The following is a 26,473-nucleotide window of genomic DNA, read 5'->3' as shown; positions in this document are numbered from 1 at the left end:
AGAGGTAATAAATACTAGATTAAATTAGATTATGAAATGTTAAAGCAATAGCTTTATGCCTGAAAAAGGTGTTAATTACTGAATGTCTACATATCTGGTAGGATTTGATTGCAGTTTAATGTTCAAAAATATTGAACTAAATTATCTTTATTTGACTTTACTGAAGTGCATGTGAAGATACTTAGGTCAGCTATTAATTTATTGGTGGTGGTTTATTTTCTTTGAAATATCTGGAAACTGAATGAAGCTCTGCTGAAAACAAGTATTTGTCGAGCTCTCACAGGGACTTGCCGTGTATTATATTTAAAACAAAAATGTCATGTAGGTTTGATTTTAAAATGCAGTGCTTTTTTAAATCTTTCAGCTCCAGAACTTGCCAGTCAAGATGAAAAACTTCTTCTAATGGAATCCAGCTTGAAAGCAACTCAAGAGCAGCTAAGTGAGCAAATAACAGAAACAGTTCACCAAGAACAGAGCAGTAGAAAATCACAGACAGAGCTGCAGACCCTGAGAGAACGTATTATAGCTTCTGAAGAAGGAATTAGGGATTACAAGTGAGTGACTGCTTTTTTAGCATTTCAGGAAGTTTTAACACAAGACATTAAAGTCAACAGTAATTCCTTTTGATAAATACTGTATTGTTTATCTCAGGTAAGGTGTGGTATAAGGCTGTGCTGCTAATCTATTGAATAAACTGTTAAATCTAAACTGTGGATTCATGTATGCTGTAAAATATCCTTTATTCTTGACCAAAATGCAAGATTTTAAAAAAAGCCACCATACTAGTATCCGTTATCTCTTTTACTTCTTTACAAATGTAAAAGGTGTGAGTGTTGAAGAAAAATAATCCATTGTATTTATACAGTGTCCATCTGCCAATGACATTCTCATCTTCCTCTTTTTTAGAGTCCAAAGGTTACATATGGCTCTTATTGTATTTCTTTTTCGTTAAAGAAGCTGCCTTTAAGCAAGACGCTATCAAATTAAGTAAATTTAGAGTTTGAACTTCTAGTCACAACAATGAGACACATATGAAGTTCCTAAAATAAGCTAAAGAAAACATTTTTTTTTTTGCATACTGTACTATATAAAAGTTTACTATTGGTGATTGTAGTTCTCTATTCTCACGGGTCAAATTTAGACTTAATATGTTAGACTTAATATTTACAGAAAAAATTCTAATTGAAAAGTACTAACCTTTTGGGTTTGGGTTTTTTGCTAAAATCAGTAAAACTTTAAAAAAGGTATTTTCTTATTCATATGAGTCAAAATTGATTAATTATTCATCTTTTCAGGATCTAGAGTTTTGTGAAAATGACTCATTTTAGCTGAATGCTTTTTGTCTTTTGTTTGTATTATAAATAGTTTCACTCACTGAAGTTTTGTTACATTGAGTAATCACTAACTCGACATGAGAGGCATTGCAAGCTGTTTTATAATATCATGGAGTACAGTTGAACACTTTGTACAGGTTAGCCGAATATAAATAAATAAATAAATCTGTTCATATAGCAATGGACTGAACTTGTAGACCAAAATTCTTATCTAAGATAACGTGGCAAGCAATAGAGCATATCTCAAAAAATCCACTTCTCTGATAGCAGTGTTGTTGAGATTAGTGGTAATAAGCACTGTGCTTCTAAAATCAAAATATGGTCCCTTTCCTTTATATAATTAAACACAATAATGCTGTAATTTTTGATGTTCAGTGTAAGTGATTTTTTACATTTTAAATATTCTACCTTTTTATAGTTCAAATACTACAAGTTGATTTGTCTGTTGGAAATGGAGCACACTTCATGGAAAAACACAATCTACAAGAAATGTCCTCATTTCTTTACATAAAATAGCTTAGTAGTTCTCAACCTGTAGATTGTATCCCTAAGGGTATCACCAATACTTCTCTGGGATGGGTAACATCACAAATCTGCTTTCCTTATATCTCTTAAATCTTTTGTGAAAGTGGGTTTATTCACCCATTTTCAACTGATTACTCTCAGTTGCCCAAACCTCATAAACTATTGTGCCACTTTCTGTAGCACTTCCTTTCAAGTACCTGGGGTTACCTATTTAACAAAGGCATCTGATGCATATCTGAAAGGAACAGTTGTGAGGGACTGAATGTGAGGTTTTGATATGGAAAAAGTCGCAGCACCCTGAAATAGGTGGTGTAACAAAACGACAGATAGAAGAATTTTGCAAAACTTGTTACCTAAAATGAAGCTTGTTAATGGTGGAACAGAAGGCCAAATTAAGATTATTAGAATACTCACATGAAACACACTTAATGTAAAAGTATAATTACATACACAAAGCAAAACTGCCTTTTAACTTGAAAAACTGGTAAATTAACCTACAGCTTGCAGTCTGGATTATTATAGTCAGAAATATTGTTCAGTTGTATCTGGAACTTGTAGTTGCATCAGTAAAATGTGTGAAATGAACCTTCAGTCAGAGAGAGATTAAGGTAGATTTATTTGCTCCCACTTTTAACCCTCAAGCTAAATTCTAATTTCTTAGTTGTGACATTGCTTTATAAAAGTACTATGACTCTTTACTGCAGAATTATGCTGAGGGAGAAGTATTTGTTGTATTTGCTAGCTTATTTTTAAGTAACTATATTCAATAGTTAATAGTTATGCCAAGATTAGTGTAATAAAGTTAAAAAAAAACAACTACAGAAATTCAGACATGTTTAAATATTATTGTCCCTCTTTAAAATACAATTTTATTACTTATTTAAGATGAGTCATGTGGACAGGTCAATAGCTGATTAGATAATGCTATGATCTGTTTCTTGGAAGAGAGAAAGGACAATGGATCTCTCTCCCCTGGGTTTGCTGGTGCTTGAGGTGTCATAGAGGTGATGCACAGTCTATGTGTAAGGTACATCATGTAGTGTATCATCCTCTTGCAGCTGACTTTGTGAAAGTCATACAGTCCTGGTATTGGCTTACCTTCCTACTTGCTGAGGTAAATGTAGTTGGCTTGAAGGCAAGAGGGTAGTTTGGTTTGCTGAACATGAAGAAAATGCAAGACAGTATAAAGGGGTGGGTGAAAGCTTCACACCACAGTGGTCTTAAGGCTAACTTTATGCTGTAGCTGTTGTTGGGGGGAAGAGTCTATTCCTGAATGCTTTTTATTTTCCTGCTGCAAAAACATAAGTTAAAAAGTTATTTTTCAAGAAAGTGATAAAAGATAAAATGATTGGATAGGAGTAAAAAAAGTCCAATGTTTTCATTGGTATTTATCAGAATAGAAGTGAGAAATCATCAAAATATTTTCTGATTTTAGTGGCCACGGTGTTTAAGACCTGTAAAATGTCTAATCAGTAGGAAATATTTGAGAGTTGCAAGAAGTCACAGGATTGTTTTATTTACGTTCAGTTCATTGAGAATAAATAAAAAGGGGAAAAAAACAACAACCCCACAATGTAAGCCTGTTATACTAGAAAGATTTGTTCAGAATGTCCAGTGGGAACCTGGAAATCGTAATAATTTGTAGTATCGATTGTGTGAAGCTATGCTGCCAGCGCCCCCAGTGAATAGACAGAAATAGACATTTTATTGATTAACTTTTACATTCATATTTTCAAGACTCTGGTGCAACATAATTTTCACTTCCCAGCTTTTGTGCTGCTGCATCATGAAACTTGGATTCTTCTCTCTTAACATTTACCCACTTGAGGGAAACAGTGTGGACTTGTCTCTTTCAGGTCTGTGCAGGTAGAGATGCATAACTTTCTGCACAATGATTTGTTCTAAAATTTCTTTCTACTTGTACTGTAAAGTAAAGTCTTTTTTTTCACATCATGAAAGTCTTGATAAATAATATGTCAATAACTATTTTGTAATTGCTTCTAGTAGTTTTCCTTTGTGTTTTTGCATTGTCTTAATTTTTTCCCCTTAAATTACTTACTGAAAGCTAAGATTTGTTAAAAATGATTTTTCCCACAATGTTGTTTTGTTCTCCATTACATTTTTGAAAGGAAAAGGAGAAACTACAACCCTGAAAATCTAAAATGTATTCTCAAGAGGAAATTATTTGTTTCCAGGGGTGAGATTCTGGTGAAGTCATTGTCAAAAGCAATAGTGGTTTCACCAGGGCCACAATTTCACCCTAAATATTTAGCAGCTGTTTTAAAAATATTTAACTGTACATAATTCTCAACTAGATAAACCACAACAATACTTATTGTGTAGTCCTTAAGAAAATCAATTTCGGAAAAATATTAATGTATATTTGCCCTATACAAAATATGTAGTATTTGAAAGTATATTAATACACAATACATATATACACAAGCCTCTTCAACTCATATAGATATATGCAATAACTTTTTGTTGACTTTCAGCAAAAATCCAGATGGTCATTACTTCCTTTATTGTATTTAATGATTGTTCATTATCACCTACGTTATATCCTAGCTCACATTGATTTGAGAACTTGTCTTAATATAAAACAAGCCAGAGTCTCAGTTGATATAATCACTAAAGCGATCATCTGAGGATTGAGCCCATTGTTTTATCTTAAATTACATTCATATTAATTAGTTTTATATGTATGCATTTTGCTCACTATTAAAGACATTTGTTTGGTAGCATCTGGGTGCACGGAGGCAATAAAGATCCCAAGTAGTTCCCAATGTTCACTCTATTAACTTTTAGTTTGTCCTTAAGTCTAACCTAGAGCAGTAGACATGTTTTTCTTTCAAATCCAGAGAAATGCTTGAAAAATTTCCATTACAGTTAACAGCATCAAAGACAGCACAACAGCAAAAGCTTCATGGAGCTCTCAACATCCAGCAGTTAGAACCAGTATCAGCCATCGAACAAATAAAAAGTCTGAAACAACAGGTGAGTTTTTGCTTATGTGTGAAAAAGCTATTATATAGCAAACAGAGTACAGTGTCTCATCGTAATTGCATTTTTGAGCCCGATTCTTGCAAACACTTAGGCATAAAAGTAATTCTGTAGAAGCCAATGCAACTACGCAGGGAACAAAGCTACTTGTGTGCATTTGCAGGATTGAGGCCTAAAATTGCATTAATTGTATAAGGTTCACGGCTGGTGAACTATACCTATATGTGTGTGTTTTGCTGAGCTATAGGGATTAAGTTTTGGAGTTGTGATTTGAAAATTATTTGTAATAAGTGAAGTTACCTGATGCGATTAGCTAGTTTAAGGCCTGTTGAAGACAGGCATCTCAGTTATTTCAGCTATCTCACTAAGAAGAAACTGAAAGTCTGATTAGTGTTAACTGATGTATATTGTACAATAATTACAAAATTTTATATATGTATGTGTGTGTATATATATAAAATACGGATTTTAAAGGAGAGGGTGGTTATGTTAAACTATAATTAAAGAGTAATATGGCCATGACCCAATAACTTTCTAATCTTACTAGTAAAATTGTAGAACAGTAAAACAGGATTTTAGCTTGCAGTAGGGCTGTCAATTAATCACAATTAATCTTAGTTTTAATTGCCCTGTTAAACAATAGAATACCAATAGAAATTTATTAAATATTTAGGATGTTTTTCTACATTTTCAAATATATTGATTTCAATTACAAACCAAATACAAAGTGTACAGTACTCACTTGTCAATTAATCACAATTAATCTTAGTTTTAATTGCCCTGTTAAACAATAGAATACCAATAGAAATTTATTAAATATTTAGGATGTTTTTCTACATTTTCAAATATATTGATTTCAATTACAAACCGAATACAAAGTGTACAGTACTCACCTTATATTATTTTTATTACAGATATTTGCACTGTAAAAATGATACACAAAAGAAATAGTATTTTTCAATTCACCTCATACCAGTACCGTAGTGCAATCTCTTTATCGTGAAAGCGTAACTTATAAATGTAGATTTTATTTGTTGCACAACTGCACTCAAAAACAAAACAATGTAAAACTTCAGAGCCCACAAGTCCACTCAGTACTACTTCTTGTTCAGCCAATTATTAAAAGAAACAAGTTTGTTTACACTTACAGGAGACAATGCTGCCTGCTTCTTATTTACAATGTCACCTGAAAGTGAGAACAGATGTTCGCATGGCACTTTTGTAGCTAGCATTGCAAGGTATTTAGGTGCCAGATATGCTAAACATTCATATGCCCCTTCATGCTTTGGCCACCATTCCAGAGGACATGCTTCCACATTGATGATGCTCGTTAAAAAAATAATGCATTAATTAAATTTGTGACTGAACTCCTTGTGGGAGATTTGTAAGTCTCCTGCTCTGTGTTCTACCTGCATTCTGCCATAGATTTCATGTTATAGCAGTCTTGGATGATGACCCAGCATGTTGTTCCTTTTAAGAAAACTTGCACTGCAGATTTGAGAAAACGCAAATACGGTACCAATGTGAGATTTCTAAGGATAGCTACAGCACTCCACCCAAGGTTTAAGAATCTGAAGTGCCTTCCACAATCTGATTGCGGCCGGGTGTGGAGCATGCGTTCAGAAGTCTTAAAAGAGCAACATGCCGATGCGGAAGCTACAGAACCGGAACCACCACCACCAAAAAAATAATCAACCTTCTTCTGGTGGCATCTGACTCAGATGATGAAAATGACTGCCGTGCATCTTTAACGGGGAGGAGGGGTTGGCTGGCCTGGCCAAGTGAAGGGAACAGTGCTTTATGGCTGGGGTGGGGGAAGAGATGATGAAAACTGCTGCAAAAGAGGCAGTGTGGTCGCTGACTTACCCCTTGGGAATGCAGGGTTTGAAAAGGGGCAGGGTGGTGCCTGGAGCCTTCCTTTTTACATGGACCAATAAAAAATAAATACAAAGTGAGCACTGTACACTTTGTAATTGAAATCAATATATTGGAAAATGTGGAAAACATCCAAAATATTTACATAAACGGTATTCTATTATGGTTTAACAGTGCAATTAATCACGATTAATTTTTTTAATTGCTCGACAGCCCTAGTTTATAGTATTACATAATACATATGGTATAAACATGATACAAAACCATTGAAACAGTAAATATAATACATGAACTGACACTAGTATAAGATGTAATCCTGCAATCACCTACTCCCAGGTGCAATATATACTATGAGTTGAAGTGGCATTGATTTCAAATGGGACTACACCCAGCAGTGCACAGTTGCAGTGACAAGCCCAGACTATTTAAGAAAGTTGAATATCAAATTAAGAAAGACAGATTGCCTTATACGAGTGAAATACAAATAGTCTGAATCGGGATTGATTTCAACATAATGTGGTGGAGGAATCCCCATTTATTGATCAACTTTAAAGCCCATGCACAGCATTTAAAAAAAAAGATAAAGCAAGCAAGGTCAGATAATGAAAGCATTTAAATAGTAAAAACACCAACTGCCATTGTAGACTGCTAAAATAAATCCATAATACAAATTGCTTCAGCAAAAAGTGGATGAGGAGCTGATCTTCCTATTGAACTTTTATACTGTTCAGTGACCACACTGGGAAAAGGACTGGGAGAAATGCCTTAAAGATCAATATTGAGTGAGATGTAGTAGGGATTCATTCTGAACATGAAAGAATTACAAGTATGAGACTAGAGATCTCAAAGAGATGTCATCAAGTAAAGATTATTTAGCTCTGTTAAAAATACCACATATGTCATATGCACAGTATATATTAGCTGAAATTCTCTTTGGTTTATTTTCTTTGATCTAATATGCTTTAAATGGCTCAAACATTCGGTTCTTGTAAAAATTCAAAACATGGCAAAAGAAGAACTTACAAAAATATCAGGAAAATTCAAATGCAATAATCGATATCCACAAAATAGAAACATCTTTTTTTTTTTAATAATTGCCTAAATTTACAGCTGTTAGATTATGGTGTTTTCTACCTTGCACTTAAATATATTTTATATTAAATCATGGGAAGATGATTTTGTGCAGAACAAAATAGCAACAAATATTTTTCGAATGGAATCCTTCTTTTGTAACAAGTTCAGTATTCTACTTAGATGTAAGATGTTGCCTATCAAAAGATAAATTGTGCATTCAGCAAAATATGTCAGGCTGAATTGGGCCCTGAAAGCCCAAAGGTTCTTCACTATAGTCTAGTGTAATTCTGCATTCTGCTTTGCTGTAATGAATAGTTATTTACAACTATTATTGGCTCCATATTTGCTGTATGAACTGCTGATTACAGCAATTTTAATGGTAAAATTGTGAAACAATATTCATAGTTGTCAGAGAAAGGTCAGCTTATTTGCACTCATTACGAACCTGGAGGACCATGCAGTGTGTTTTTCCTTTGGGATGCTTACAGTTATTGATTTGTATACAGCTGTAGGAAAAATTAATTAGAATTATATTTCACTTACTACTGGAGGCTGTATAATAATAATAAAAATTCTACGTTAAAAATTACTGAGAACCAGCAAATGAAACCATTGTTGTTTCTTTAGAGCAAGCTCTTTGAAATGGCTGGAGGAAAATTTTTACAGAATTTCTGTTGTTAGTACTTCCATTTCTTTTGATATTTGTGCAAATATTTATAATGAGACTTACTTTATTTTCATAAAGTATTTGTGGTTCTTCTCTATGGGTTTGATTCGGTAAAGTGCTTAGTACTCTGGCTCCAATCCAGTGAAGCACTTAATCATGTGCTTAACTTTAAGCACAAGTAGGTCCATAAGTATAATTTCCCGTTATAAAAAGACTGTATGTATATTCGTAACTTCAAGCTTAATTTCAAGCATGAGCTTCCAATTGGAATTCCAATGCCAAGTAAATGGGTCTGCTTATGTGCTTAAAGTTATGCATGGGCTTAAGTGTTCTTCTGGATCTGGTTCACAGAGGTCAGGATCTTGCAGGCTGAAACCTATTTGAAGTACAAAAATGTTAGTCGTGTGTTTGCTAACTCTCCAAGTCTGAAGGAACAGTGCCAAGAGCAGGACCAGCAAAGGCAGATTGTCAGGCTGAACAGCACTTCATAGAAATGGAAAAGGAGGTGGAGAACGTCAGACACAAACAGAGAAACGATGCTCAAATGGTATGCATTCTTGTATTTGAGATCCTGTTTGTATTATATTGAGAAATACTGTACATGATTAGTGCATACTTATGTGAACTTTGAACACTTCAAATGGATTAGAGTGTCTTGTTTTGATCATATCCATATTGTTCATTGTGATAAGATTAGGTCTTGAGTCATTAAAAAATGTTTGGCTTATTTCCATTAAGTTCAGGCATGTTTTGTGTGAAAATACATAGAATGCAGTTTTCCATACTGTGGATATATGACACATGTTTGTGATTAATCAAATTGTAGTCACCTCTAATTAACAGCAGGGAGCAATTCCAAGATGGGGTAGAGCTAGATGACAAAGAAATAAAGTGTGTGCGTGTATATAAAAGATACAACATATTGAGAGAAAAATTGGTTTATTTTAGCTTTTGTAAGAGAACTGACTTTAAAAAAAATACTTTGTGGTTGATTTCTTCATTGTCTCTTATAAAGAACCATGAATAGAACTCCTTAAACAAACTTGAGCAAATTATCAAAATTTTGTTAGTGCTACAGTGTTTCACTATTATACAGTATATGCAATCTTTTTGGGGACGGGACAGGGTAAGGAAATTTTACTCATTTGTTATATTTTCTTTCTAACCTTAAAAGAACATTAAGGTTGCAAATAACAGTACTTATAAATCAGGAAATGCCAGAGTTATGGGTATACAAGAAGTACATTAAAGTATTTTGTGAGCTGGAAAGGAGGGGGCTCAAGGAATAGATCTGACTGTTTTTCTTCCTCTGTCTTTAATGTTCAAGCTCTTTAAAGATGGAGTTGTGCAGATACCATTTCTGTAACTAGTGGGATTCTGTCACAGGATTACTGGCCCCCTTAAAAGGGAACAGGGTACAGTGCACTTGTTCCTGCTGCCCAATTCAACTTAAAGGAAGGCACCTGAGCCTTATAAAGTGAGGGCTAGGAGCAGGGGAGGGGCTGCTTCCTATGGACCTCTCTCAGCCCAGGCAGGTAAGGAAAGAGAGAGGGGAGCAGAGGGGGCAAAAATCCTAACTGGCTTCAAGACTGAGCTTGATAAGTTTATGGAGGGGGTAATATGATGAGATTGCCTACAGTGGAATGTGGCCCATTGGCTCCTGCCAGTAGCAAAAATTCCCAGCTGCTAGGGATGGGACATTAGATGGGGAGAGCACTGAGTTACTACAGAGAATTTTTTCCCAGGTGTCTGGCTGGTGCGTCTTGCCAAAATACCCAGGGTCCAACTGATCACCATATTTGGGGATGGGTAAGAATTTTCCCCTGAGAGTCCAGCAAACACAGGCCCAAGAAGGAGGCCTATGTACACCCCTGACCTCAAGGGGAGAAACTGAATCAGCAGAGCCTGATAACTGTGACTGGCGGAGAGGCTTGGAGGCAGACAAACCTCGGGAGGAACGGCTGTGTCTAGTGGGAGACTGGGACAGAAAAGACTTTACTTTAGGTTTATTTTATGTTAATAAACCTGTGCCCAAGAAGGTGTTTTGTTGGTGGACTTTATGGATTATTCCTGGGAACCTGTGAAGGGGAAATTGACACAGGGACCACAGAGCCAAGCTCGGGCATCAGAGGTCACTATGAGGCAGGCCTGCTCTACTACAACCTCTCACTCCTTCTGAGACCATTGGTGAGAAATGTCCTGGTCATGGTTCAGATAATTTCTGTTACAGTGGTGTCATGGTTACGGAGCTAGCTACTCCTCTGTCCCATTTGTGGTCTCTGTGAATGAACCCCCTTATGTGTTAGGCCTTGTGCCTTTATCTATTGCAGGGTGGAATTTTGCAGTTCTCCCACTCATAAACCAGGACTTGGGCTACAGTACCCTTATTTCCACTGTTCTTCCTTTGCAAGTCTGACTGAATTCAGGTATCTGTGCTTCTTCCCTTCAGGACCTGTGACTAATGGCATACTGTGATCACACAGCCATCTTAAAAGTATTGTTTACTTATCAGTAGGAACAAAGTGTTACAGAAAAAAGGATTTTAAAACAAGACAAATGTCTATCTCACCTAGATTCCTTCCATTCTTTGATGACCTAGACAGTTCTAGCTTCTCCAAACATCTCATTTGGGTGCCTGTGTTTTCCTGTGGTTACCCCTGGATAACTTCTTTCTCTTGAGAAGGTGCCCTTTAAATCCTGCTGCACTTTATTCTTTGATGTTGATAAGCCTTTTCTGTTCCTGGTCAAAAATAGCTTAGTATGTTGGCTGGAGACAGAGGCAAAATTGTCAAAGCTAATAGTTCAAGTATTTGTCCACACGGATTCCACTGTAGGTGTGTGCGTCTTTTGACGAGTGGTGTTTCTTGAGGCTATGCATGCTCCCCAGCCAGGGTACAAAGGGCAGAGCAGCCCGAACTGCCACTCAGATCCTTCTTAACACCTGTGGCAGCGAGATGGAGTAACACGGTGTCCAACTTCCCCGTTGCTTTCTTAGTGTGGCAGGTTTGTCTAATGGCTGAGTCTAGGTCTCCATGTTTCAGAACCTGTCCTGCTTGAGAGACAGCTATACCATTGAATGATGGGCAAACGAAGTGCCTCTTTTGTCTAGGGGAACTCATGTGGCAGACAAATTAAGTATTTGTAAATCTTTCTCCAAATGTACACAGAGTGTGCGATTTTCATCAGAAACTGTGTTTGATGGAGAAATCCATGAGCAGTGCACCTGACTCAGAGGTCCCTTTTTGTAAACAGTCTGCTGCTCCTCCTAAGCCAATTTCTGTTTGTGCACTGGCTACTTCAGGAACTATGATTTCTTCATGCACTAGCGGGATTCATGTGTCTATGAAGCATGCTGAGACCTCACAACAGTCCTCAGGTCAACCAGTGACTCTGCTGCCCAAGGCAGAAAGGACCAAAGTTCTACAGATGCTGCTCAACACCAAGCGTCATCCACAGTCCTGGCACAGTAGAGCTAAAATATCCACCTTTCTTACCTGTCCACGCTAGGTCCAGTCAAGCCTTACCAGGCCTGTGAGCCTTGGTGTCTCTCACCTGACTCTCACCTCCCAGCTCTGGTACTGTACTTCAGCAACTGATGCATCCACCTCGGTTCTGATGTCACTGGTACAGTTAGTTTTGGAATCTTTGATATTGTCCAGTGACAGAAAACATCAGTTTTGGTTCTAGTGCAAAAAGTAGTGTCCTCATCTGTACCATCACCTTTGGTACAGAGTTACTGTACTCCAATTCTTCAGAGAGATGTTGGGAGCAGCTCCTCTCACTGTGGAAGACTTGCTTCTGAGAGTTCACAAGCTTCTGGGATTTCACCTTCATGGTACCATATGCCTTTCCTTTATCTTGGCCACACGGGCCTTCCTGGAACCTTCAGAACCATTTTTCTTATCTTTATTCTTCAGGAACCAGATCCCAAAAAGGTTTCTCCTTCTTCAGGACCTTCCAAGATGGTAGAGTCACCACAACAGAATTACGAATTAAGTCATGCCCACTGGATTGATGAGGAAGTTCTCATGGAGGAATAGGAAGATCAGCCTGTTCCATTTGCTATTTAGTCTTCATTCCAGATGAAGCAGTTACATCATTGGTGCCTTCCATGATAGATTATTTTAAAGCCATCCAGGATCTTCTTCAAAGAATGGTGATATTTGACAGATTACATTTGAAATAATCCAGGAAAGGGCTTACCAGTTACATTCTTCATCCACTTGCTGATGGCCATTTAGCAATACCCACTAATGAGGGTATTCTTGTGCTGACCAAGGACCTCTAGCAGACTCCAGACATCCTTCCATCCATATCTAAGAAGGCAAACTGGAGGTATCAAGCTCTCTCTAAGGGGTTCATGTACTTTTTCACCTACTCAGGTAGTGGCAGTGGCTCATGAAAAGTATAAGAAGCCTGAACCTGTCAAATCCATTCCCAGGGATAAGGACCCCAAGAAATACTGGGGAAGAAACTCTGCTAGTCTACAGTTCCACATAGACAATTACCAGGGTAAGTATGATATTTTAAAGATGAATAAAGTCATTCAGTTTGCTGCCACAGGACTCCAGAGAATGAGTTGAAGGCTATGGTGACAGAAGGTCAGCTGGTGGCTAAGACAGCACTTTAGGCTTCTTTGGATGCTTTAGACACAGCTGCAAGATCTATGGCCACTGAGGTCACAGTGTCTACAGTCATAAAACACTCCAAAAGAAGTTCAGTCCTCAACTGTGGACTGATCTTTTGAAAGACACAGCCTCTTTAATTAGAAAACTGATGATGTGCTTCACTCTTCAAGCGTTCTTACAACTACAATACCCACCTGCTGAAGTGAAGAAACAGATTGATAGAGCCAGAAGAGTACCCAGAAGTTACCTACTACAGGACAGGCCCAACAAAGAAAATAACAGAACGCCACTAGCCATCACCTTCAGCCCCCAACTAAAACCTCTCCAGCGCATCATCAAGGATCTACAACCTATCCTGAAGCACGACCCATCACACTCACAGATCTTGGGAGACAGACCAGTCCTTGCTTACAGACAGACCCCCAGCATGAAGCAAATACTCACCAGCAACCACACACTACACAACAAAAACACTAACCCGGGAACCTATTCTTGCAACAAAGCCCATTGCCAACTGTGTCCACATATCTATTCAGGAGACACCATTATAGGGCCTAATCACACCAGCCACATTATCAGAGGCTCGTTCACCTGCACATCTACCAATGTGATATATGCCATCATGTGCCAGCAATACCCCTCTGCCATGTACATTGGCCAAACTGGACAGTCTATACGTAAAAGAATAAATGGACACAAATCAGACATCAAGAATTATAACATTCAAAAACCAGTTGGAGAACACTTGAATCTCTCTGGTCACTCGATTACAGACCTAAAAGTGGCAATTCTTCAACAAAAAAACTTCAGACACAGACTCCAACGAGAGACTGCTGAATTGGAATTAATTTGCAAACTGGATACCATTACATTAGGCTTGAATAGAGACTGGGAGTGGATGTGTCATTACACAAAGTAAAACTATTTCCCCACGTTTATTTCCCCCCCACTACTGTTCCTCAGACGTTCTTGTCAGCTGCTAGAAATGGCCATCCTTGATTATCGCTACAAAAGTTTTTTTTCTCTCCTGCTGGTACTAGCTCACCTTACCTGATCACTCTCGTTACAGTGTGTATGGTAACACCCATTGTTTCATGTTCTCTGTGTATATAAAATCTCCACCCTGTATTTTCTACGGCATGCATCCGATGAAGTGAGCTGTAGCTCACGAAAGCTTATGCTCAAATAAATTTGTTAGTCTCTAAGGTGCCACAAGTACTCCTTTTCTTTTCACTCTTTAAAAAACTCCAAGACAACACTTCCATCTTTGGGCCCAGTTCAGAGAAGGAAGCCAAGAGGACAGCCTTTTTTGAGACACAGACATCACTCATCTTGTTCCTATCGCCTGAAGGCTCTGGACTCTTCTAAGAAAAGACCTCACTTCCAGAAAAAGAGAGGCTCTTCAGCTACTGCAACCTGTCATTCTTCAACTGGCTGTGGTTGAGAGTCCTAGATCTGTATGCTTTCTCCACTCCCTCAAGCAAAATTTTCCACAATGTGCCATTTTATCTCAGACCTTTGTAGTCAACCAAAGACATCAGTAAGCGTTTGCCTGAGTTTACTGGGCCATATGACTGCTTGTACGTATGTAGCCCTGCAAGAGAGGCTCCTTTTGAATTGGACTAATTTAGTCATGCTGCCTGAAGTCAGGCCAAAATACAGTATTCGTAAGTTATTACAGAGCAGCTCCAAATCTGTCACATATGGACTTTATATTCTTTTGGTTATTACCCACCAATCATTTCATACAGCATCAATGAGAAAGTCAGGATGCAGCCAATACTGGTCCCTGAGTAAGATTGTTCCCGACCACTAAAACAGTCTAAGAATGGAAGAAGGTATGACCTGTTTAGAGGCGAGCTGAATCATTCATCTTATCTGATAGCCGCACCATCTCTTGTAGTCTCAAAAGACAACATGTAATGCATCCAAAAATCTTTGGATCATAAGGCCTCTTTCACCAAGCAGAGGTTCCTCTGAACTGAAGAGCTAAGGAAACAGTGAGTCCTTCACTTTTGTGGGAGGAGTAGTTTTGGCAGTGCCTGGGCAAGGTATTTAAGACAGTCCTTGCGAGTAGAGCAGCTGTGGGGCATCCTGAGCTGCGCACATAGTTTACCAGAAGTTGCTGAAGTAAACTATCTGTTCAGCCCGGCCATGTGCTTTCTTTGAAGCACTGCAGTACCCAGCTCAGAAGCTAGGAAATGGGGCAAAGCCTATGCCTGCAGGCTGAGCTACAGTAACTCCTCACTTAACATCCTAGTTATGTTCTTGAAAATTGCAACTTTAAGCGAAACGATATTAAGTGAATCCAATTTCCCCATAAGAATTAATGTAAATAGAGGGGGTTAGGTTCCAGGGAAACTTTTTTCACCAGACAAAAGACATTATATACATATATAGTATACATTTTAAATAATTTTAAACAAGCTGTTTAATACTGTACTCACCAATGATGATTGTGAAGCTCGGTTGAAGCAGGGGCATAGCAGAGTTGGGGTGAGGGGTCCTGACCCATTCCAACTGCTCGGGGCTACTATCAGGGAGTGGGGTTGGGGCGTGGGGGCTTACCCCATTCTGCCCACCCAGGGATCCAGCTGGAGAGATGGGTCGGGGCGTGGGGGTTTGCCCCTTTCCATCTGCCTGGCGCTCTTGCCGGGCAAGCCCCCATGCTCTCCCCACTCCCCGTCTGGAATGCCCAGCAGGCAGATTGGGGCAAGCCCCCGTGCCCTGACCCCACTTCCCAGCAGGAGCACTGGGCAGGCAGAGCCGGGGAAACCAATCATCATTACAAGGGAACATTGCAAGACTTTAAAGGAGTATGTTCTGCAATATGTCAGCGACCTAATAGCAAAACAATGTTAACCGGGAGGAGGTTAAATGAGGAGTTATTGTATATTGAATCAGCTAGAAGGCTTGAGGATGGAGGACCAAATTCTAAGCCCCCTATAAATGAACTCCCTACAACCGTCTTTAACTCTGAACCAGGATTCATAATCTTTCTCCTCCCTCACCACCTTCCTTCCTCCTCTTCAGGACCTGAAAGCCCTACACATCAGTCAGAAGGAACTTAGTGCTTATTTGCTTAGGGCCCTAGCTTAATCCAGCTACATTTTCTAGCCATACAGAATTGTTTTGATTGTCTGTGGAAATTAGCTGTGCCGTATCAGGACTCCTGTAGGTGAGAGCAGCAATTCTATTACTGCCAATGTCTTATGTAGAGACTGCAGGCACAGCTGTATGTGGATGATGGCATGTATGGCCACGTCTGGAATATTGCATCAAGTTTTAAGCCCCACACTCCAGAAAGGATGTGGACAAATTGGAAAGAGTCCAGTGGAGGGCAACAGAAATGATTAGGGGGCTGGAGCACATGATTTACGAGGAGAGGCTGAGGGAACTTGGCTTGTTTAGTCTACAGAAGAGAAGAGTGAGGGGGGATTTGATAGCAGCCTTCAACTACCTGAAGGGGGGTTCCAAAGAGGATGGAGCTCGGCTGTTCTCAGTGGTGGCAAATGACAGAACAATGAGCAATGGTCTCAAGTTGCAGTGGGGGAGGTCTAGGTTGGATATTAGGGAAAAAACTATTTCATTAGGAGGGTGGTGAAGCACTGGAATGGGTTACCTAGGGAGGTGATGGAATCTCCATCCTTAGAGGTTTTTAAGGCCAGGCTTGACAAAGCTCTGGCTGTGATGATTTAGTTGGGGTTGCTCTTGCTTTGAGCAGGGGGTTGGACTAGATGACCTCCTGAGATCTCTTCCAACCCTAATCTTCTATGATTCTAAGAAGGCAATGGAATTTTTGGATGAGGGGAAAAAAATCATTTCTGGTTATCTTTTAAACCAGTCAATTTATGACACTATGGTAGCAGGGTGTCAGGATGTCTCCGACAGCACATAGGTGGGGAGGTAAAGCAGACTCTAGAGAAGGAAGATTTCATTTTCTTATTTCTTCTTATTCAGACATGCCAAAATTAAAAATCAATAAACAATACACAACAACCAAACCAATAATAAAGTGTACCATCCAGAAAATGTGATCCACAAATATATAATATTCAAACAACTTGGAGAGAAGTCTTTTCTCTTCTTCCTTTCACTGCTTTACCTTCTCCTCTCCCACTTCTGCCTATAAGGTAGCTTGTTAAAGTCTCATAGTTGTTACCAAAATGGTGAACTTTTTTTTGCATCTCTACATGTTCTTTTAATTTTACACAGAATTGCTCTGAGAGCCACATCTTTCCTCCTCCTAGGAATGAGAAAAGTCTGTTTTTAGGTGCCCCAGACTCCCCATCCCTTTTTCAGTGTCCTCAGACTTTTTTTCTAAAACGAGAGAAAGCCAGCCTTTCCCCTTTTCCTTTTTACCATCAGCAAAGACTTAATCCTTCCCATTCTCAAAATTAGCCTACTCTGAGCCATAATCCCTAAATCACATTTTCAGCTAAAAGTGTGAACTTATGTTAAGACTCATTCTCTGTTTTCTCCCTCTAAAACTGGAAACTTTCCAACTGTCTAACACTGGGGCAGGGGCTTCTGACTGCCCTTTGTCTTGCAGCTACAGTTTTTGGCCCTAGAAAACACCTGGTGAGGAAACCACTATGCTTTCATTAACAAGTAAGGGCAAGAATAACTGATCGTCCACTTGCTGGACACACATACAAAGGATATCTTTATGCAGCAGGATGACTTTTAAAAATGTAATTTTAGAGTTGTATTTTACATTGCTGTATTTAAAAAAAAATGAGGGAAATAAAAATAAATAATAGTACTGTCTACATTTGTTGTGAAGAAGAAACTATACACAAGAATCTGCCCTGATATTTCATAGAAGAATGAAGAATAATTTTCTGCAGTGTTAATAATTTTTAACAGTTGGCTATGTGCTAAATAAGTGCCTAATTTTATTTTTTTCAAATTATTTGTAACTACCTAAACAATTAAATTTAAAAAGGGGGGAAGAGAACTGAAATGATGGAACCATGAGGCACCTACATACCAGTTGTTGAAATTACCATTTACTTCTGTATCACCATCTCCATTCCTTTTTGTTGTGTGGATAGGAAAGGTCTGAATTATTTGATATCTCTACACATGTTCATATGCATTTGGATTGGGATCTACAGTCAGAAATAGGATATTCAGTTTTGGATGATACTTGCAGAATGAGCATCCAAATGACAGAACTATAAAAAGGAGGGGGAAAAATCACAAATCTTAAAACAATGCATACCTAATCATCATTATAATACCTGGCTCTTCTACAGCACTTTTCATTTATAGATCTTAAAGTTCTTTTCAAAGTAAGTAAGCATCATTGTCCCTATTTGTACAGATGGAAGAACTGAGGCACAGGGAGGTCAAGTGTCATCCAACAAAGCTGGGAAATGCTCATGTATTTGAAGAAGCTTTGTGTTAAATTCCAACCTCTGATTATGGAAGCAGGTATATAATAAGACAAAATATTTCTCTCTATTGTATATACTTAGTGTCTTCAGCAGTGCCCATGAATCATGCTATGACCACCTTAGATTATATCAGTTGGGAGGAAAAATATAATCAGAAAAAAAAGTGAATACTTGAGAATTGTTTAAGGATACTTTACTAGGTGCCCAAAAAGCTACAATCCTAAAATCAAGGGGAAAGGCCATATTGGTTAAAAAATCAAGCTGATTTAGAGGGGAAGTAAAGGCAGCTGTTAAAATTATATATGAATTAAATGGAAGAAAGGGGAAGTTGATAATAATGAATATAACGCAGAAGCTAGGAATTGTAGAAAATTGAAAAGGGAAGGAAAGTGACACAAAGAATCCGTGGACAGTAAAATTAAGGATAATAAGAGGGAGCTTTTAAAGTATATTAGAAACAAAAATAATCCTGACAATAGTATTGGTCCACTACTAGATGGAAATGGTAGAATTATCGATAAAATGATGTGTATTGGGGAAAAAAACAGATGATGTATTCATGTTTTATGATAATACTCTTTCCTTTCCGATAGTAACTAAGGAGGATGCTAAACAGTAGCTACCACAGTTAGATATTTTTAAATCAGCAGGTCTGGATAACTTGCATCTAAGAATTTTAAAAGAGCTAGCTGAAGTGGTCACTGAACCATCAGTGTTGATTTTCAGTAAGTCTTGGAACACTGGGGAAGTTCCAGAAGACTGGAAGAAAGCTAATGTTGTGCCAATATTGAAAAGGGTAAATAGGATGACGCATGTAATGACAGGTTCATCAGTTTGACATAAATGCTGGTGTAAGGGGACTGTTGCCTCCTTACTAACATTCAGTGGGGTGTTTTGGTTGGCTAGCTTCCAGTAGTAAAAAGGGGGAAGTGTAGATGGGGAATCAGGACCCTGAGACTGACAGTCCCCAGGAACAATGGGGAGAGTCCAATGCTCCAGGTCAGCCTGAATGACAGGGTGGGCAGGCTAATCAGGGAGTCAGGAGGCCAGGGAGGTCCCGTCCTCCGTGTGAGCTGGAATTGCCTGGGTCAGACAGAGTGGGGCCGAGCTAAGGAGAAAGCAGGGGCCCAAGCTAAGCTGGGGAGCAGAGTTGTGTCAGATCCAGAGGGACCAGAAAAGCAGCCCAGAGAGAGCAGACCCTGTCCTGGGAGCAGAGCGGCAGCCCCAAAGCCAGAAGCACAGCCCAGAGAGAGCAGACCTGTCCTGGGAGCAAAGCTGCAGCAACCAGAGGCAGAGGGGCCAAAGAAGCAGCCCAGGGAGCTGGAGGCAGAGCAGCAGCAGCAGTGCAGAGACAGAGTGGTGCAGCTGGGGCTGGAGCAGTCTGGAGCTGGGTGCGGTGAGCAGCTGGGGAGACGGAGGGGGACCCTGGGCAGCGGGCCCAGCACAGGGAGATGCCTCAGCCAAGGGGCTCTGCAGGCCAGGCGTGGATCATAACCCCTACAGGGCGGGGGCGACACTGGGAAGAAGGGTCCTACCACTTAGAGCCTGAGAGCGTGAGACCACCACCAGAGCAAGTGTCCAAACCACAGCATCCCTGCAGCAAAGCCAAGGCCTGAGAGGAAGGCCTGGGACTTACAAGGAACAGACTGTGAACTGCCCTGACATTCCAGAGACACTGTGATGTTCCCTGCCACAGAGCGGGTTGATGTGTTTCCTTTAACCTTTCCCATTTTTTCTTATTCTTTTTAAAATTAATTGTTGATTAAATAACTTGCATTTGCTTTAACCTGTATGTAATGGTCAGTGGGTCAGAGAAGTGCCCAGTGCAGAGCGAGTACCCTGGAGTGGGGATACCCTAGCCCCTGTCCTAGGTGACCACAGCAGGGTTGGGGTTCGAGCCCCCCAGGAATCCTGGGCGCAGCCTTGTTGGGGTTATGAGGACTCTGCCAGACAGGAGAGTGGAAGGGGAGTCCTCAAGGGCAGGGAAACCACTGGGTAAAGGAAGTGGGAGCGAGGACTCAGATCCTTTCACTAGCCCACTTCACTGGGGTAGTGCAGAAGCCAGGAAAGTTCTCCACAAGAGTGGGACTATTCCCCCGCTTACACTGGGAAAGATAATGGCGTAGCTGATATGGGACTTGATTAATAAAGAATTAAAGGAGGGTAATATGATAAAAGGGTTTATGGAAAATAGATTCCATCAAATTAACTTGATTTTTTTTATGAGATTTGGTTTGGTTGATTAAGGTAATAGTGTTGATGTTATATACTTAGATATCTGTAAGGCATTTCACTTGGTATCACAACACTTTGATTAAAAAACTAGAATGATATAAAATTAACATGGCACACATTAAATGGATTAAAAGATGGGTAACTGATAAGTCTCAAAATGTGATTGTAAACAGGGAATCATCACTGAACAGGTGTGTTTCTTGTGGGGTCCTGTAGAGATCAGTTCTTGGCCCTACACTATTTAATATTTTTGTTAATGACCTGGCAGAAAACATAAAATCACTGATAAAGTTTGCAGATGACTGAAAAAATTGGTGGAGTGGAAAAAGAACAAAAAGGACAGGTCGCTGCTACGGAGTGATCGGAATTGCTTTTGTAAATTGGGCACAAGCAAACAATGTGCATTATAGTATAACCAACTGTAAATGTGTACATCTAGAAACAAAGAATGCAGGCCACACTTACATGACGGGGCACTCTTTTCTGGGGAGCCATGACTCTGAAAAAGATTTGGGGGTTGGAGTGGGTAATCCGCTGAACATGAGCTCCAAGTGGGATGCTGTGACCAAAAGGGCTAATGCAATCTTTGGATGCATAACAGGGGTCTTTTGCGTGGGAGTTGAGAGGTTGTTTTATTTTCCCTCTATATTTGGCACTGATACCACTGCTGCTAGAGTTCTGTGTCCAGTTCTGGTGTACGCAATTCAAGGAGGATGTTGATAAATTAGAGAAGGTTCAGAGTAGAGCCATGAGAATGATTAAAGGATTAGAAAGCATGTCTTATAGTGATAGACTCAAGAAGATCAATATATTTAGCTTAACAAAAGAGAAGGTTAAGGGTGACTTGATTACAATTTGTAAGTACCTATATGGGGAACAAATATTTGATAATAGGCTCTTCTATCTAGGAGAGAAAGGTATAAGATGATCCAATTGTCTGGAAGTTGAAGCTGCACAAATTCAGACTGGAATTAAGATGTTCATTTTTATCAGCAGGGTAATTAACCACTGGAACAGATTTACCAAGGTTTGTGGTGGATTCTCCATCACTGTCAATTTTAAAATCAAGACTGGGTGTTTTTCTAAAAAATCTGCTCTAGAAATTATTTTGGGGGACTTCTATGGCCTGTGTTATGCAGAAGGTCAGACTAGATGATCACAATGGTTCCTTCTGGCCTTGGAATCTATGAATCTATATTGAAGTTGAAAATATTTTTTTTAATTTTACTTTTAACTTAATACAAATGCTCTTTATGTAAAAAATAGAACAGTGTGATTACTCAAAATCTTCATCTCTGTAATTAACAAAGGGACATGGCGAATTTAAAATCAAGGAAAACAATAAGGTATTTGTTTAAGTTGGATACATTTAGGAGAAGGAATAAAGGTTTGGCAGGAATGAAAGCTTCTCCAACTACATTATCACACATAATATTAACTGTTTTACTTTTTAAGTTTAAAGACCTTGAAAATCACATAGCCAAACTGGAAGAAGAGATTGGCCAGACACAAGACAAATATCCCTGTGCACAGGAGGAGCTTTTGGAAGAGCAGTCTCAGCTCAAAATTCTCCAGCTGAACTTGGCTGCAGTATAAAAACAGATAAAAAACCACACTGCTCAGTTAATAGCCACAGGTATAATAAGTGAACTATGATTTTAGTGTTTGGAGTTGCATAGTAGCTGTTCTTAGAAGATTTTCCACTGGGTAAAGAGATATGGTTTAAATAATATTAACTGCAAAATCCACATGAAATTCAGAATTCACCTTCAACACAAACATCAGAAATATTGCAGAAAATAAACACATTCAATATAAACACGTTCTTTTTTTTAATATGATAATCTGAGTTAACTGTATTGGGTTTTTAAAAAATCTATCTTCTCATGATGATTATACAAAGACTTCTTTTCTAAAAAAGAATCATATGATGATGATTTATTTTACCATTCAAGAGTGTGCTTCACAAGCCTATAAAAGAGAGGTTCTTGCCCTGAATGACTTAACATGTAAATAAAAATAAGTGATGTGTACAAAGGGAGAAATTAATAGCAAAGGAGGACAAAAACTGAAATAACAGTACAGGAGTTTGCTTTGGTGGTTTTGCATGTGTCTTGGTGGAGGGTTTGTTTTTGTTTTTAGTATTTTGTTCTCTGGATTATAGTTAAAGAGTTTTTGTGCTTTTGTTTGGTGGGGTAGAAATGAGTCAAAGAGGGAGGAAAGGCATGAGAAAGTGGGGGGAAGGGATGAGTATGCAGGTGAGTGAGGGGACAGAAGTGAATAGAAAGAGAAGAAAAGCAGATGTGAGAAAGGAGGGGAATGTTTAAAAGGATAAGAGATGGAATGAGACGCATGGTGGCTTGGGAGGGTGAGGTCTGTCAGAAAATGGATTTTGGGAATCTGAGACATGTGACAAGAGAACGCTCACTTCTCTCATATAGAAAACGTAAATGTAAAGTCCAGAGTTTGTGGTTCAAAGTATAGAGTTCTGGTGATATCTGGACATTGCTAGGGTGTGCAAAAACCTCACCCTCCGCTTGCTGCCCATGAAACCATAGATGGTGGGTGCTACAGAAGCTGGAGCTTTAAGGCTACTGCAGATCTTTTCCTGCCAAGTTTGAGGTTCTGGTTTCTGGGTAGCCCCAGATGGCTTTTGGTTGATGTAGTGAGGGTGAAGCAGGGACCAATCATTGCAGGCTTTGACCCACTGTCAGTTTTGCTGGGGAGTGGAGATCCAGGGGCTGAGGCTTTAAGATACTCCCTGAAAGTTCTGCGGCTGTTTCTGCATGGCAGGAGTCTGCTGGGACCTTGTGTTGATCTCTCACTCTGCTCCCTGCTATGCTTCTGCCAGAAGGGGACCAACAATGACAGGTACCTACTGTATTCTTTGACTAGCACAATTTGTAGATTTCTGTGCATGAATGTGTCTTATTTACAGTACTCCTTAGGGTATGGCTACACTTCAATCACAGGATGTGACTGCAGATTGATTAGACATACCAAAGATTCTGGGCATATTTATACAGCCTGTGTTGAAGCATGTACTGGTGCAGCTTCACTGCTTAGGGATCCAGGCTCGCTAGATTAAAACCAGCTCAGGTATTTCTACTCAAGCCTCAGTCATGCCCCATGAATGCAATATAGACATACCTTTTTGTTCATTAAACTCAAAATCACTCAAACTCCAGTGAACCTCACTTCTAGGCCAAGTAATCCTAGAAACTCCAGGTGTATGCATTCAAAAAGTATTTGGACACTCAAATGAAACCTCAGCTATAAGTGAAGGAGGAGAGATGCTTTTCACTGTAGTCTGCAAGTGGCAAAGGAACTTGTATCTCCATTTTTATTTAAGATTAATTATATACTGCTCCTCTAAAAATATAAATGAATACATGCCACCAAAACCTTTGAGTAAATACTTTTTAACTTTAATTTCCTAATAAATATGTAAGTTTTAATATTTATGATGTATTTTTGTATAACTTTTATTAAGATAAAAGTTATCAGTAAATGCTTCCTATTATAATATTTGGACCGTTTAGAAAAGTTTTTAATTTGGGGGTTATTTTGTGGGAGGGTTGTGGAATTAATCTAAACATAAATATTCAGTGAAAGCCATACTCCTGGACTATATGCAGTTGCACATGATAGTACTAAAACTGTGAATGTACCATAGCATACTGTGACGGGGCAAGACCAGATGGCTATAGAAAAGTAGTGGGAGATTGATATATTAGCTCCAGGCTAAACAAATCCCTAGTACCAGGATAAGTTAAATGGCAGCTGCTCCAGGTCAGTTAAGACACCTGGGGCCAATTAAGAACTTTCCAGAAGGCAGGGAGAATGCTAGGTTGATTGGGACACCAATCAGGGACTGGCTGAAACTAGCTAAAAGCTTCCCAGTTGGTCAGGTGGGTGCGGATGTCAGGAGCTGTGGGAGGAAGTTGTGCTGTTGGAGAGACTGAGCAGTACACACCATATCAGGCACAAGGAAGGAGGTCCTGAGTTAAGGGTGAAGTGGAGCCTGAGGAAGTGGGGACTGCTGTGGGGAAGTAGCCCAGGGAATTGTACATGTCATGTTTCTAAAAGCTCAGCTACCATAGCTGATACTATTAGGGTCCCTGGGCTGCAGCCCGGAATAGAGGGTAGGCCCGGGCTCCCCCCTTTGCCCCTGCCCCGATTAATCACTGAGACTGGGAGACAACAGAGACCGTGCAAGGGAGGATAGCTTCTCCTCACCTCCCTTGCTGGCTTATGATGAAAATGGCTCTGTAGACTGTGACCCTTGTCGCTAGAGAAAGAAGGGTTACGTGGAGGGTCACAGTGAGCCTCTGAGGCTAACGAAATCCGCCAGGAAATGGAGGACCCACGGAGAAAAGGACAGAGCTTTGTCACAATACCTACATTTATAAATATTGGATCCCCTTTTGTCTGAGACAAATCATGTTTCTTTTGCTGTTGGAAGCAGCCAGTCCCATTAAGTTTTTAGCCTGCCCAACTTTGATCTTTCGGAAGCAAAGCATGGAAGTATAGATGGAAGACTTTGTCATTTCTAAAGCGGTCTTTTATGTCATCTTTCCTTGTTGCAAGGAGTTCAATAGAAAGGACTTTGCAGTTTGAATATGAGAACCTTTTGGCCCATCTGAATCCATTCAAATGGAGCTTTTAACTGCCAGACATAAATATTGCTTAGTTACAGAAGATTATAATAATTTATAGATTTTTAAGCCCAAAAGGAAACATTGTGATACTCTAGTCTGACCTTCTGCATAACACAAGCCATAAGATTTCTCTGAATTAATGCTTGCTTCAAGTCCAATAGCTGTGATTAATCTAGTGCATGTCTTTTAGAAAAACATCCAATTTTGATTTCAAAATTTCTAGTGATGGAGAATCCACCACAGCCCTTGGTAAGACATCCCAATGGTTAGTTACTCTCACAATTAAAAAGTTGCACCTTATTTCTGGCTTGAATTTGTCTAGCTTCAACTTCCAACCATCTTGTTTATACCTTTGTCTGATACTTTGAAGAACCCTCTATTATCAATTTGTGGACCCCATATCAGTACTTCAAATAAACTTCTTAAGTTTCTCTTTGATTAGCTAACTAGATTGAGCTCCTTGAGACTCTCACCATAAGGCATGCTTTCCAGTCCTTTAACCATCCCTGAGGTTCTTTGAATCCTCTCCAGTTTTTCAGCATCCTTCTAGAAGTATAAAATACAGTGTGAAAGTGTACTGAATACAGAGGTAATATCTCTCTACTCTGACTCCATGTTCCTGTTTATACATCTAAGGATAGCATTAGACCTTATAGCCACAGTATAGCACTTGGAGCTCATGTTCAGCTGATTATCAGCTATTTCACCTAAATCCTATTCAGAGTCACTGACCTGAGGATAGAGTCTCCCATCCTGTAAATACTTCACAGAGGAGGCAGACCCCAGATCCCCAGGGACAGATGCCTTATTGCACAGTTGGTTGCAGGACCTACTTTATGCTTTTCCACCATTACCACTACTGGGGAATTTGATCCAGAAAATAAGATGAGAACAAATGACAGTAATACTGATAACTCCTCATTGGCCAAGGAGGCCTGGGTTCTCAGACTTTATAGAGCTGACACTGGGGCCCCCACTTCAACTTCTGTGAAGACCAGACATCCTCTCACAAGGTCCTCTTCTTCATCTGGACCCAAAATGGCTTCAACTGATAGCCTGACTATTGAGT

At 39.4% G+C, this 26,473-nt stretch overlaps 1 protein-coding gene across 1 annotated transcript in view; it reads left to right on the top strand.

The window, feature by feature from the left end:
- The window catches only part of LOC125631062 (uncharacterized), a 129,707-nt gene that overhangs the window by 5,951 nt on the left and 97,283 nt on the right, over window positions 1-26,473 (top strand). The window contains exon 4 of the mRNA XM_075124651.1: window positions 365-554. Coding sequence (XP_074980752.1) covers window positions 365-554 — 190 coding nt within the window. The remainder of the gene's footprint in view (window positions 1-364; window positions 555-26,473) is intronic.

This window comes from Caretta caretta, chromosome 2 (assembly GCF_965140235.1).
Source record: "Caretta caretta isolate rCarCar2 chromosome 2, rCarCar1.hap1, whole genome shotgun sequence".
Lineage (NCBI taxonomy): Eukaryota > Metazoa > Chordata > Testudines > Cheloniidae > Caretta > Caretta caretta.
Note: the sequence above shows the minus strand (reverse complement) of the source record. Positions and strands in the feature narration are given on the sequence as shown.